This window comes from Bos taurus, chromosome 29 (assembly GCF_002263795.3).
Source record: "Bos taurus isolate L1 Dominette 01449 registration number 42190680 breed Hereford chromosome 29, ARS-UCD2.0, whole genome shotgun sequence".
NCBI classification, from domain to species: Eukaryota; Metazoa; Chordata; class Mammalia; order Artiodactyla; family Bovidae; genus Bos; species Bos taurus.
In genome coordinates, this window is record NC_037356.1 from 39,802,294 (window position 1) to 39,814,423 (window position 12,130).

General features: G+C 53.8%; 1 protein-coding gene across 3 annotated transcripts in view; it reads right to left on the reverse strand.

Annotated features, from left to right (window-relative positions):
* VWCE (von Willebrand factor C and EGF domains) overlaps positions 1 to 8,148 on the reverse strand; it is a 30,931-nt gene extending 22,783 nt beyond the window's left edge. Inside the window, exons 1-6 of one of the 3 annotated variants that reach the window (XM_005226957.5) lie at positions 7,958 to 8,148; positions 5,130 to 5,224; positions 4,918 to 5,007; positions 4,448 to 4,576; positions 2,073 to 2,189; positions 15 to 131 (exon numbers count right to left, since the gene is read on the reverse strand). In XM_005226957.5, coding sequence (XP_005227014.1) covers positions 15 to 131; positions 2,073 to 2,189; positions 4,448 to 4,576; positions 4,918 to 5,007; positions 5,130 to 5,224; positions 7,958 to 8,067 — 658 coding nt within the window. In that variant the 5' untranslated portion in view covers positions 8,068 to 8,148. The remainder of the gene's footprint in view (positions 1 to 14; positions 132 to 2,072; positions 2,190 to 4,447; positions 4,577 to 4,917; positions 5,008 to 5,129; positions 5,225 to 7,957) is intronic. The other 2 variants (XM_010821029.3, NM_001191209.1) reach the window with 2 other exon arrangements.
* Positions 8,149 to 12,130: the final 3,982 nt, after the last annotated feature.

Here is a 12,130-nt window from a genome sequence, read left to right on the forward strand (position 1 = left end):
GTCCCTGGCCTTACCTACACAGGAGTGCCGGTTTCCATGGAGATGGAAGCCAGTTCTACAGGAACACCTGTAGCTGCCAATGCTGTTTTTACATCTCTGCTGGCAGGGGGTCCCAAGGCATTCATCAGTGTCTGGAAGGGAACAGGACATGGCTGGAGCTCATTTCCCTGTGGGGTTTTGGAAACATACAGTCCTCTCTACCGACCTCTCTCATCACCATCTCCTACCAGACTCTTAACCCCTCTCCTTCTCAAAACCCACATCCAGTCTATCAACTCCTAAGTTCTCCGTGGACCAGCCCACTTCTCTCAACCCTCACTGCCATATCCTAGCCCAGGGCACCTTTGTCTCTGGTCTGGAGGATAACAACAGTGTTGTGTGTCTCTCTGCCTCTCCCTGTGCTCCTCCCAAGCTACCCTCTACACAGCCTCCAGGAAGTTCTGACGAAGGGTACCTCTGATCAGGCCACTTTCTGCTTAAAATCTCTCCAAGGCTCCCACAAGTACTAATGCTGCACCATAGCTCATGAGCCCAGGGCTGCCTTTCAAGCTCCCTCCTTCCCCCTTACCTTTACTTTGGCCTAAATTCTGGCCATTTTCCAAATGCACCATGCTCTTGTGGCCCTCCTCCTTTACACATGTTCTCCTATCTGCTTAGAATGTTTTCTAATATTGTCTGGTTGGAAAACTCCTATTCATACCTCAAAACCCAGCTTCTATACCACCTCCCCTGTCAAAGCCTCCCCAAGCCATTGTTTGAAATTAGGAAAAAACTGAAAATAATCTGTATATTCATCAATAAGAGAAGAGTTAGGAAACTATGAGATATTTGCACTGCAGAGCACCAGGCAGCAGTTGACAAGAATAAAGCAAATCTGTTGACCCTGATGTGGAAATATCTTCAAGATGGACTGTTGAGGGGGGAAAAGCTGATGGAGCAATGACTGGGTTCAGATCTCAACTCTAATATGATCTTGAGCAAACTAATTTCTTTAAACCTCACTATTCCTACCAGGAAAATGGAAATAAACAGTACCAACTTCATAGGACAATTCTGAGGATGAAATGAGAAAATGTGTGTTAAGTACTTAACGTGGTGCCTGGAACACAGGAGTTGAATAACTATTAACCCCCCATACTCCCTGCATCTCTTATCCTTCTATCTCTATAAGGGAACATGTACTGAGGAGAGGCAGGCAGGGCACTCATCAGATTGATGACCAAGTGCTATTCAACTGCATTCTCTCCAAATTCACGTATGGAAGCCCTAACCCTCAATGTGATGGTATTAGGAGGTGGGGTCTTTGGGAGGTAGACGAGGTCTTGAGGGTGGGGCCCTCATGATGGGATTAGTGCCCTTAGAAGAAGAGCCATGAGGACCTCACTGAAGAACCTCACTGTTCTTCCCCTTCCATCAGGCAGGGCGCTGGAGGGCAGGATGCTTTCTTACTGGCTATGTGTCTCCAGAGCCTGGCCCAGCACAGGGGCAGGTGGTGACTCTATCACAGCATGGCCTCGCACATGACACACCCCTGTGTGTCACAGCCCCGTCCCCTCAGCCCTCCCCCATGTCAGTGGCCTCCTCGCTCTGGTTAGTCTGCTCCGCCTGCCCCTGGCCCTTCCCTCTGCCTCTCCCTCACCTACCCCAAATCCTGCAATGATGGCAGCAGCAGTTTCTACTGAGTCGTGGTCCAGAGCAAAGGCCTTAGTGTCAGACATGCAACCTGACTCCCCCTCCTCCTGCTGTCAGAATGGCCTTGGGCAAGCCTCATCCATAAAGTGAGGATAAGAACACCATCTCCTGGAACTTCCCTGTCAGTCCAGTGGTTAAGACTTTGTGTTCCCTGCTCGGGGAACTAAAGTCCCACATGCCAAGAGGTGCAGGCAAAAAAAAAAAAAAAAAACAAAAAACAGAGAGAGAGCAGCATCTCACTTAGAGAACCGTGGTGAAGGTGACATGCAGTCATGCCTGGAGAGCACAGGCTGGGCCTCGCAGGGCCTCGAGGTCCACGTCAGAGTCTAAAAGCGGTGGCGACAGCACGCAGCATCACTGCCCTTCCCAGAGCCACTCACCTTGGCAGCTGTGGCGGTCCGCAGACAGCTGCATGCCCGGCCCACACTCGCACACGAACCCGCCTTCCGTGTTCACGCAGTGGCCCTCGCAAGAGGAGCTTAAACATTCATCAATGTCTAGGGAGAGAGGAAACACTCTTACATAGCTCACTCTGAACGTGTTTTGTTTATGGGGAGGGACTGCATCCCACAAGGACCCTGAGCCCACATGGGGCATGCCCCACTGCCACCCCAGGAAGAAAGAAGGCACTAGGTAAATCTTCTGGTTTTAGGGGCCCCCAGTCCAAGAAAGAAGAGGCCATGGGGCCAGGCCTCTTCTGACCCACACAGAACAGATGACGGGAGAGACTGGTTGAAATAGAACTATTTCCAACAGTTTCACCTGCAAGGCAACCCAAAAAAGGCCAGGGGAAGGGGCAGGAAGGTTGATTAAATTCCCTTTAGTTCTTGTGGAGCACCGCTGGCATGCAGTGGACCTGGAAGGGATCTGTCGAGGACACAAACATGACTAAGACACAGTGCTGGCTCTCCAGACGGTTGCAGCCTGAGAACACAGGAGTCATGAGGCACATCCATGAGAGGCCAGTGTGGGGCAGGGGCTATGTATGTGTCCCACCAGGGACCACCCCCCACAGCAGTTGTGTGATGGAGGAGACGGGCTGAGAGGACCAGGTGGCATCAAGAATGGGGCTGTCGAATGGAGCTTCCAGGAAGCACAGGGAACACAGTGGAGGAGTGGGGAGGGGGGCAGTCTGGTGGGATGCTGAGTTGGAGAGGTGGTGGGTTAAGGTTCAGCTGTGGGGCACAAAGGAGCCCCCAGGCTTCTGTCCAGGGGGAGCCAATATTGCTTTAGGGAGGTTCAAGCCTGGGGGAGGGAGGGGGCTGAGAGACAGAAATCCCCCCCACCCAGCTTCAAAACATCCTTTCCTATCTCAGAACCATGAAGACCTACGAGGTCAGCTCCTCCCACTCCAGTCTACTCTGCCCACCTGAGTCTCCCTTCCACCCCCTGCCCCCATGCCTACTGGTCCCCTCCATTCTCCTTTCTTGCTCTTCCCATGGCAGGCACCTTTGGGACTATGCCCACTTCCTCTAAGACATCCACTCTGACTCACCCTATCCCACCCCTGTGACTCCCCTGCCCTGCACTTGCTTTGACATTGGTCTCTGGCTTTTCCTTACTCCAGTTTGCCTCTGCAAGGAGAAATGTGTCTGGAAAGTACTTCAACCTTCTGAAAAAGGAGGGGAAGGGGGTGGGGGAGGAGTAAGCACCAAAACTCCTTCATGGGACCTTTGACCCAATAGTCTTCCTTCTGGAAATAATCAGAGAGGCCAACTAGAAGCCACTTTACTGAAGCATTATTCATAGCAGCCGAACACTGCAGACAAGCTAAGGATGGATAGCACAGAAGTAGGTACTTAGATTACAGTAGCCACATCTGCAGCCATTAAAAGTGATGTTGTAAGGACTACTAATATTTCCTGCTCACAGCACAAAGTGAGAAAAACAACGAACGAAAGTGATAGATAAGGTATGATCCCAATTTTATAAAACAGACAGAGAGGCATGTCCCACACACACAAGTACACATACAGACCCAGGGGAGAAGGGCAGGAAAAAAAACAACTTCATTTTAGTAACAAATATCTCTGGGTAGGAACTTCTGGGACATGTTTATTTTCGCCTTTATACCCTTCTTTTACTTTCCAAATGTTCCAAAGTAAGTTATTTTTTATTTTTATATTCAGGGGAAGAAATGTTTATTTCCACAAAATGTTAAAAAGGCACAAGGGTGGGGGTGGGGGATGGCTTTCAAGCTCTCTGGAAAGACAAGTAAGAAGCTGGTCACAGTAGCATCTATGGGGAAGGTAACAGACTTGGCCTGTAGGAAATTTTTTGAATCATGAACAAATAATATTTTTACAAAATAACTACTGATTTCTCTTGCCTCATCGTTCAAATGTCACATTCTCGAGGGAGTCTTCTGCAGTCCAGCCCACCTCCAGCCCCAGTTCCCTGTGCCCCTGTGGGCCCTGACACTGTGCACTCCTCCAGTGATGGTCCCATTAGGTGGGACTGTCACTGTCCTTACTCATCTCCCTGCACCATATCTTGAAGCAACATATGAGCAGACACCACCCGCATAACCCCAACCACAGGTCGGTTCCTGGTCCCTAAGACATGTTTGATAGGTATTTGTGGAATAGCCGAAGTGGCAGATTCCTCATGTTCAGCTGCCCACCTGCCCACCTGCAGACTTCAGAGCTGCTCCTAGCTTGGCTTCACTCCAGCATATCCCGGGAGACTGGCCTCGGAGGACAGGGAGGAGACCCCCTTCCCACCCGCCCCTCCCTGCTGCTCCCAGGCCTCTCACCGGTACACCTGATGCCAACCGCTGTCTCGGTCATGGAGAAGCCCACGGGGCACACTCGGGCCACCTCCTGACAGCCGCCGTGGTTACAGGTGAGGTCACAGCCATATTCCCCGCAGGGTCCGTGGGCTTCTGAAACAATCACCGCACCTATGAGCATGCACCATGCAGCAGTCCCAGCCGCCCCCCTCCCCAGCCCCCCGCCCCGTTCCTCCTAAATTCTGTGGGGAAGGGGGCCCTGGAGGCACACAGGACTGAGTTTAAATGCAGCTCTGCCACTTACTGGCCATGTAACCTTGGGTGAGCCACTAGCTTCTGCGCCTCAGTTTTCTCATCTATAAAATGGGAATGAGAATGCCTACCTCATAGGGTTGTTTGAAAATGATGCGCTAGGGCACAACTGCCCAGTGCCCGGCACAGTCTCAGTGTAAACAGAGCTCTTCCCATCAGCCAGGGCCCGCGCCCCCAGTTACCTGGGCAGGTGGGCCCTTGCTCTCCGTCCTGGCAGGAACAGACATTGGGAGCGATGCAGATGCCACTCCCACAGCCAAAGGAGCAGAGGGCTGAGAGGAGAAACACAGGTGAGGGAGTCGGGGCTGGAGCCCCCCAGTCTGCCCCTCAGGCCAGCCCAGGGAAGGCGCACCCTGCTGTGGAGGACATTTGGGGCACAGGGACAGGCACTTACGAAGGGTGCAGTGCCCACTGCCCATGGAGGGCGCCCAGCCAGGGCAGCAGCCGCTCCCGAATCCCGAGAGGCAGACGTGGGGGCCCAGCCGGCGTCTGCAAGAGAGGAGAGAGTACCTTCCATGTTCTGTCCTGGGAGCCAGGGGAGGATTCATCTCCTGGGCAGTGAAAGCCTCCCAGCCAGTCAGTAAGTCAGTCAACCAACACTTCTGGAAGCCCCCACCTCCACCCCCAATGGACAATGAGAAGTTTCCAAAGAAAAATGACCCAGACGGTCTGTCCCTCCTGGAGGCAGGACAAAGACACAGTTGTAAGAGAACAGACACTAGCTGCCTGTAGATGCCTGCCACATGGACTCTTGCTCTGAGAGCAAGGAGGGCCCTCAGAGCTGAGAAGGGAAGACTGCAATGGAAGAAGAACCCCAGGGACGGCAGCCTCAGGGCCTTTGCACTTGCAGTTTCCCCTATCAGGAGGGTTCTTCCCCAAACACACACACACACAGCACCCCCTTTCCTGTAAAAGTCTCTCTGCTCAAGTCACCTTCTCAGAGAGGCCCTACTTGTGCACCCTTACCTCACTTTATTCTGCTTCATAACACTTACTTCCTGGGACACTGAATTATTGGGTTGGACAAAAAGTTTGTTCTGGTTTTTCCATAACATCTTAAACTTTTTTGCCAACCCAATACTCCCTAGTTTGTTGACATACTCATTCCCCAGCTCCCCTACCATACTCTGAGGACAGGGGCTTCATCTTTTTGCTCAACTCCACACCAAGGGCAGCATCTGGCACATAGTAGGTACTTAATCAATGGCAGTTGAGGGCAAGGTTGAGAAGGGATAACAAAAGAAGGGGGGGTGGAGATGGTGAAATGTCATTCCCCAGGTGACATCTCTGGGAAGGGGGAGAGGGTGCTGGTGAGCTGCCCAAGGGAGTGAAGGGGAACCCAGTGTGCCCAAGGCTGGGTTAGGCGAGGCAGTCCAGCCATGAACAAGCCATTTCCTCCACCTTCAAGGGGCAGACAAGGAACCATGTATAGCAACAAGTGCCAGAATGTTACAGGCTAGGGAGGCCCAGGGAGCACAGGAGTGGTTTCCTCAACTGAGGCTGGAGAGAGAATGGGGGCAGCCGGTGAGAGTGGAGGAATGTTCCAGGCAGGAGCGGCAAGCACATGGGCCTGGAAAGGGTCAGAGGCGATGACAAGAACTGGTTCTGGGCTGGGCAGAGGATGATGAAGTCCAGCCTAGTTTGAACTAGGAATCCTAGTCCAACAGAATAGGGACAAGAAATCTCCCCCAACAGTGTTCTACCTGAGACTGAAGACTGGTGGGAATATCCTGCCAGTCAGGCAGTCTAGGGGCTTCCCTGGTGGCTCGGGGGTAAAGAATCCACCTGCCAGTACAGGAGACGCAGGCTCTATCCCTGGGTTGGGAAGATTCCCTGGAGAAAGAAATGGCATCCCACTCCAGTATTCTTGCCTGGAAAATCCCATGGACAGAGGAGCCTGGAGGGTTCTTCTGGGGCCTTTGGGACCCCAAAGAGCTGGACACGACTTAGGGACTAAACAACAGCAATAGGCAGTTTACAGAGGATCCATGATGTGCAGCAGACACTCGGGACATGGATGGAAAGACAGAGTCAGTCTGCTCTTCTGGAGAATAATCTGTGTCAAAAGTGACAAGTATTCTGGAAAGGGAAACTCTGGGCACAGGGCAAAACAGAAACGTCTGCAGAAAACTGTCCCTGGAGCCTCAAAAAGCTTTTTCCCTCTCTGAAGTCATCGCACAGAAGGGGCCCTGGAAGGGGGTGGGGAGTGCGGCAGGGATGTCTCACCCGCTGCCCTCGTGGGAGCGATTATGGCAGCAGCCTGAGAAGGAGGCTCCTCAGATGGGGCTCTCAAAGGGACAGGGGGGCCACCAGAGCGGTGGATGGAAGGATGCCCGGGAGGCCACTGGAGCCTCATCCTCAGGTGGGCAGGGGCAGAGCGCCCCAAGGGGCCGAGGGCAGGCGGTGACGGGGAGACAGGTGGCAGGCAGCACAGCTCTGACACGCCGGCGGAGCAGGGCGGATCTGAGCAGGAACTGGCGGTGGCTGTGGAGCACACGTGCGAGTTGCGAGCCTGGCGAGGCCGCCCCCCTGCGCGCCCCCCGCCCCCGAGGCCGTGGCCGCGGGCCAGGCCGCCCGCTGACACCGTGTTCCCTCGCTTTGAGCATCACGCACACACGCGCTCCGCCCGCGGCGACCCGGCCCTCCCAGGAGGAGACACGAGGGGAGGGAGACATCAATCGGGAAAGAGCAAAGGGACAAACACCCCACCCCCGCCCGCGTGCACACACTGGCAGAAACCGAAACATAACCTAGAGAGACCCCGGCGGTTCCAAGGTCCACGGCGGGCACGGAGCCTGGATACAGGCAAAGCCCCCAGCCGCGGAGCGGCCAGCGCCGCGGGGCAGGCCAGGCACTGCCTAGGCAGAGCCACGGGCACGTTTGGGAGCGAAAAGCCCGCCAGTCCGAAGACTAGCTGGTATGTCCCCGGCCCCCTGGCCAGGGATCCGCGCTCCACGGTAGTCAGAAGGGCTCACCTAGCATCGGGGTCTCCGGTCCCCCCGCCAGATCCCAATCAGGACAGCCCCGGCCAGGGGCGCAGGACGGCCACCCGCCCGGACCACAAGCTGCTGTCCCATTGTCCCGAACTCCCGGGCTCGCCCGCGCCGACAGTGCCACGGGCGGGTGCCCGGACCCGCGGCTCCGGGACGCCCCTCCGCGCCTCCCGGCTCCGCGCCGGTAGCGCTCCGGTGAAGGCTCAGGGGAGGGGTGCGGGGCGCTTACCTCTCAGCCCCAAAGTGCCCCGGCGTCTTCCTCCCGGTGTAGCCGCGGGCCGGGGTGCCCGGCAGCAGGAGCGCGACGCAGGCGGCCCGGAGGAGCAGTCCGGCCCACATGACCGGCGGCGGCGGGTCCCCCCGGCTCGGCTGGGCTCCGGCGCCACGCGCGGGGGAGGGGGCTGCGGGCCCTCGCCCCTCCTCCTGGCGCCGCGGGGAGCGAACCAGCGAGCCCCGAGCTGGCACGCGGAGCCGAGCAGGGGGGCTGGGGACGCCGAGAGGAGGCGCCGGGGGCCGCGAGGGGACGCGGCGTACGGCTGGGGGGTCTCTCGCACCTCGAAACGAAACACACAAAAGGCAGCGGCGCCCGCCGGCCCGCCGGTGGCCTCCCGGGGAGGCGCGGAGCCCGGGGCGGGGGCAAAGATCAGGGACCCCTGGGGGCGGGGTTTCGTCCTCGGCCCACACCCCCTGCCCGGGTTTGGGAGTCGGCTTCCTGCGAAGGGCTGTGGGCGTGAGACGGAGGCCGGGGGAGGAAAGAGACTCCGGGAACAAGGCTGGAGGCTGCGCGTCCCGGGAATTGCTGGTCGCGATGGAGCCCGAGATACCTGTGTTGTACGAGAAGGTGGGACGCTGAGTTTTTGCAGGTGTTCAATTTAGGGTGGTTACCTCACCCTGCTGGAGAAGGAAATGGCAACCCACTTCTAGGCTAGCCTCCAGCCTACCAGCAGGTTTGCACCCTAACCCTCCCTGGGTGCGCCGGTCAGTGGGTTCCCCTGCTCCCTGATTGGGGGCGCTAGCGGCTCTTGAACCCACAGACTCCCCTTGTCCCCTTCAGCAGCTGCCCCAGGCCAGTCAAAAGATGGTAGGCAGGAGGGTGGTGAGCAGGTGGTGGACGTAAGTCAGAATCATCCGGCTGGGAGAAAGCGGAAAGGCTGGCTGAATTCTACTTTCAGCTTTGGGCAGGAACCTCCCATCAGTCCAGCTTTTACTTAAACACTTGTGGGGATGAAGGTCTCACTACCTATCAGAAGGCAGCCCAATCCAATTTTGAGTAACTCCCATTTGTTGGGAAGTGTTTTTCCTTCCCAGCTAAATTACCCCTGTGCCTTTGGTTCTGCCTGTGCAGTAGCCTTTCCACTGGCGACCTCAGCCTGTCACTAAAGTCCTTAACATTGGTGGCCACAAGTGAACACGGTGCCAACAGTGGTCTGGATTCTTGCCTCCTCCCTTCCAGATGCTGTACTTCTATTAACACAGCCTGATATTGCTTGGCCTTTTTGACAACCCAATGATGCTGTAAGTTCCTTACATAAGATTCACAGTAAAGGAAAGCCTCCGGTGCTCTTTGTTGTCATGTCTTTTTGTTGTTACTGAACACAAGCTGCTAAGCCGATCTCCTTACCTGAACCTGTGTGGCTGAGTTTTTGCAGGTGTTCAATTTAGGGTGGTTACCTCACCCTGCTGGAGAAGGAAATGGCAACCCAGTCCAGTATTCCTGCCTGGGAAATCCCATGGACAGAGGATCCAGGCTACAGTCCACGGAGTCTCAGAAGACTTAGTGACTACATAAGCTCGTCGTGTTAGTTTGACCCATCTGAGCAACACGTTTTCAGCTAATAGGTTGCCAACATACTCTGTATTGGAAATGAATGCTACTTCCATACTTATGTCCATTCTGAGTCCTGAGGACCCTCAGGGTCTTAGGGCATCTTTTCTTTATGTTACACACCCAAAGGTGCCCTCCCCGCTCTGCCGTTCAGACTGCATTCCTCACTACCACTCACAATGTGCTTCGATGCCCAGTCAGTGGCCACATAGTCAGAAATCTAGCCCTGAAATCATTCTTTAAAAAATATTTATTTGGCTGCGCTGTGTCTTAGTTGTAGAGTGTGGGATCTAGTTCCCTGACCAGGGATGGAACCTGGGCTCCCTACCTTGGAGGTATGGAGTCTTAGCCACTGGACCACCAGGGGAATCCCATAGCCCTGAATTATTAAATAGGGATAAACAGAAAACTCTTCCTTCATTCGAGCCTGCAAAATCTATCACACCGCCGTCCTTATCATTCCTATCTAGACCACCATCAGTGTCAAATAGGTGCTCTGTCTTCCTGGATCTAGAAGCTACCCACAAATTCTCAACATATTTGCACAGGATAGGTTTTTTTTTTTTACATACCTATCACCCTTCATGCCATCTTCTCCCATGCTCCAGCACACCTCAGCTACCTCCTTTCTGAACTTGACTACTTTATGGAGTTCCGGCCCCTCCGTCTCACCCTGTAAGTCTGGCAGACTTGGGTCAGTGGGCAGCCACAATGACCGAGATGTAACTGTGTATAAAGAAAATCCTTATCTATCCTCAACAGAAGCCCAGGAAATTTAAATCTGTAAATTCCTACTGGTGAATTTTGAAAGAAACTTTCTAAATAGCCCGACATTTCTTTCACTTCCTGTTTCTTTGACCTTATGGCATTCACCTTGCTCACCATACCAAGTTCACTTCTTCAGTTTGGTTTTCACTATTTTCTGTTTGTTTTGTGTTTTGGTTTGTGTGACCTCGAGGCTTCGAAAACTTTGGACCTGGAGAGCTGCTCACTTAAAATCATTCATCCTCAAGGATGAGTTTGGGCCCATATGGTTCCTCAGTATTTCCTCACCGGTTCTGTGGCTTGTGGCTGCTCAGTAACAAAAGGGACCCTCCACGGAGGGTGGAGGATTCAAGTTGTTGTTGGCTGTAGAAAGGAGGCCTCTGGCTTGTGACCCTTCCAAATGGTCATGTGATGAGTCAGTGTTTCTATTATTCTCCCAAAGGTCCGTTCGTGCAGAGGCCGGAGTGAGGCGAGCTCATCAGCGCCTACATGGAGAGGAGCCATTCCAGCTGGCTGCAGCAAAGCTCCAAAGGCAACCTTTCACCCCGGGAGAGGTGATTAATGGTTTTAAGAGGGGATGTGGGAGTGTGGCAGCAGGATGTCAGTTTCTAAAGGATTGCTGGAATTCAATCCGGAGTGAATATACCCGAGATTGTAGGAAACAAAAAGCTGCACGCTCTCTGGTTTCAAGTCAAGACTGAAGCCCCTGGTAAGTGACAACCTTCTCCTGAACATGGCAGGTCTCCGCAGCTGCAGGTCAAACCACTGAGAAGCACCAGAATAATAACCCTGCCACATTCTGTTTTTCTCCCATCTAGGATTAAATTTTTTAAATAATCACAATCTGGAGGCCTTTGCTTGCCTGCCTCATTAAAGCTGGTCTCTGGCATGGGGGCAGGCGTTTTCAATTCAAACCATGACTTGAAGAATTCAAATCACAGTGTTGAGTTTCAAGTTCAAACTGTGGTTTTTGAGAGATGATTATTTTTTCCCTTAAGACCCTTATCCTCCACCCTCAGAAACCCCAGGAGAGTAAGGGGAAAAGAACTGTAATGAAACTCAAGGAATGCCTCCAGGGAAGGAAACTTACTCCCAAAGACCCCCAAAGCAGAGATGCTTCTTTGCTCTTTTCCTTTTAACCTAGAATCTCCCAAAACCACAGTTTGAACTTGAAACCACAATTTTCCTGACACTGTATCAAAGGCTGGTCTTAAAGGAGCCAGCCAATATGCCTGGGATCAACCCTGCTCCACTGTTGGGACAGAGCAGCCTTTATTCCCACTGGATCACTGGTGGAAACGTGGGCCCAGACACTCTGACCCACTGAGTCGAAAGAAGACTGGCTCTGTTTGCTGAACAGAAGGGTGAACCCCAAATGTGCCCTACTCCTGTATTTTCAAACCTAAGGCACCAAAGGTTTACTCAATGAAACCAGAGGAAATAAAATCTGAATCCAAAGGGCATGTGGCAACAGGAAGCTGGGAGGAGTGTGAGGAGCAGTGCCTAGGGGGCTAGTTGGCTGAATGCTGCACATACAGCTGGCTGTAAAATGACGTCAGGAGAGGCAGCCCAAGCAGCATTACTAACAGAGGCCACTGGGAATAGAAGGATGACTGGAGTCAAAGGCAACCCAAGACAGCTGAATTTCAAAAACCTGACTCCCTTCATCCCTGGGATCCCACCAAGAGCGATCATATGACAAAGGAGAGGTACAGAGGACACTTCTCTACCTGAAAGGAATGTTCCAGCAGCCAGGACAAGGGGCCGCTGCAATGGCTGTGAAGGAGAGAATGGCAACTGCAGTACCCTGGG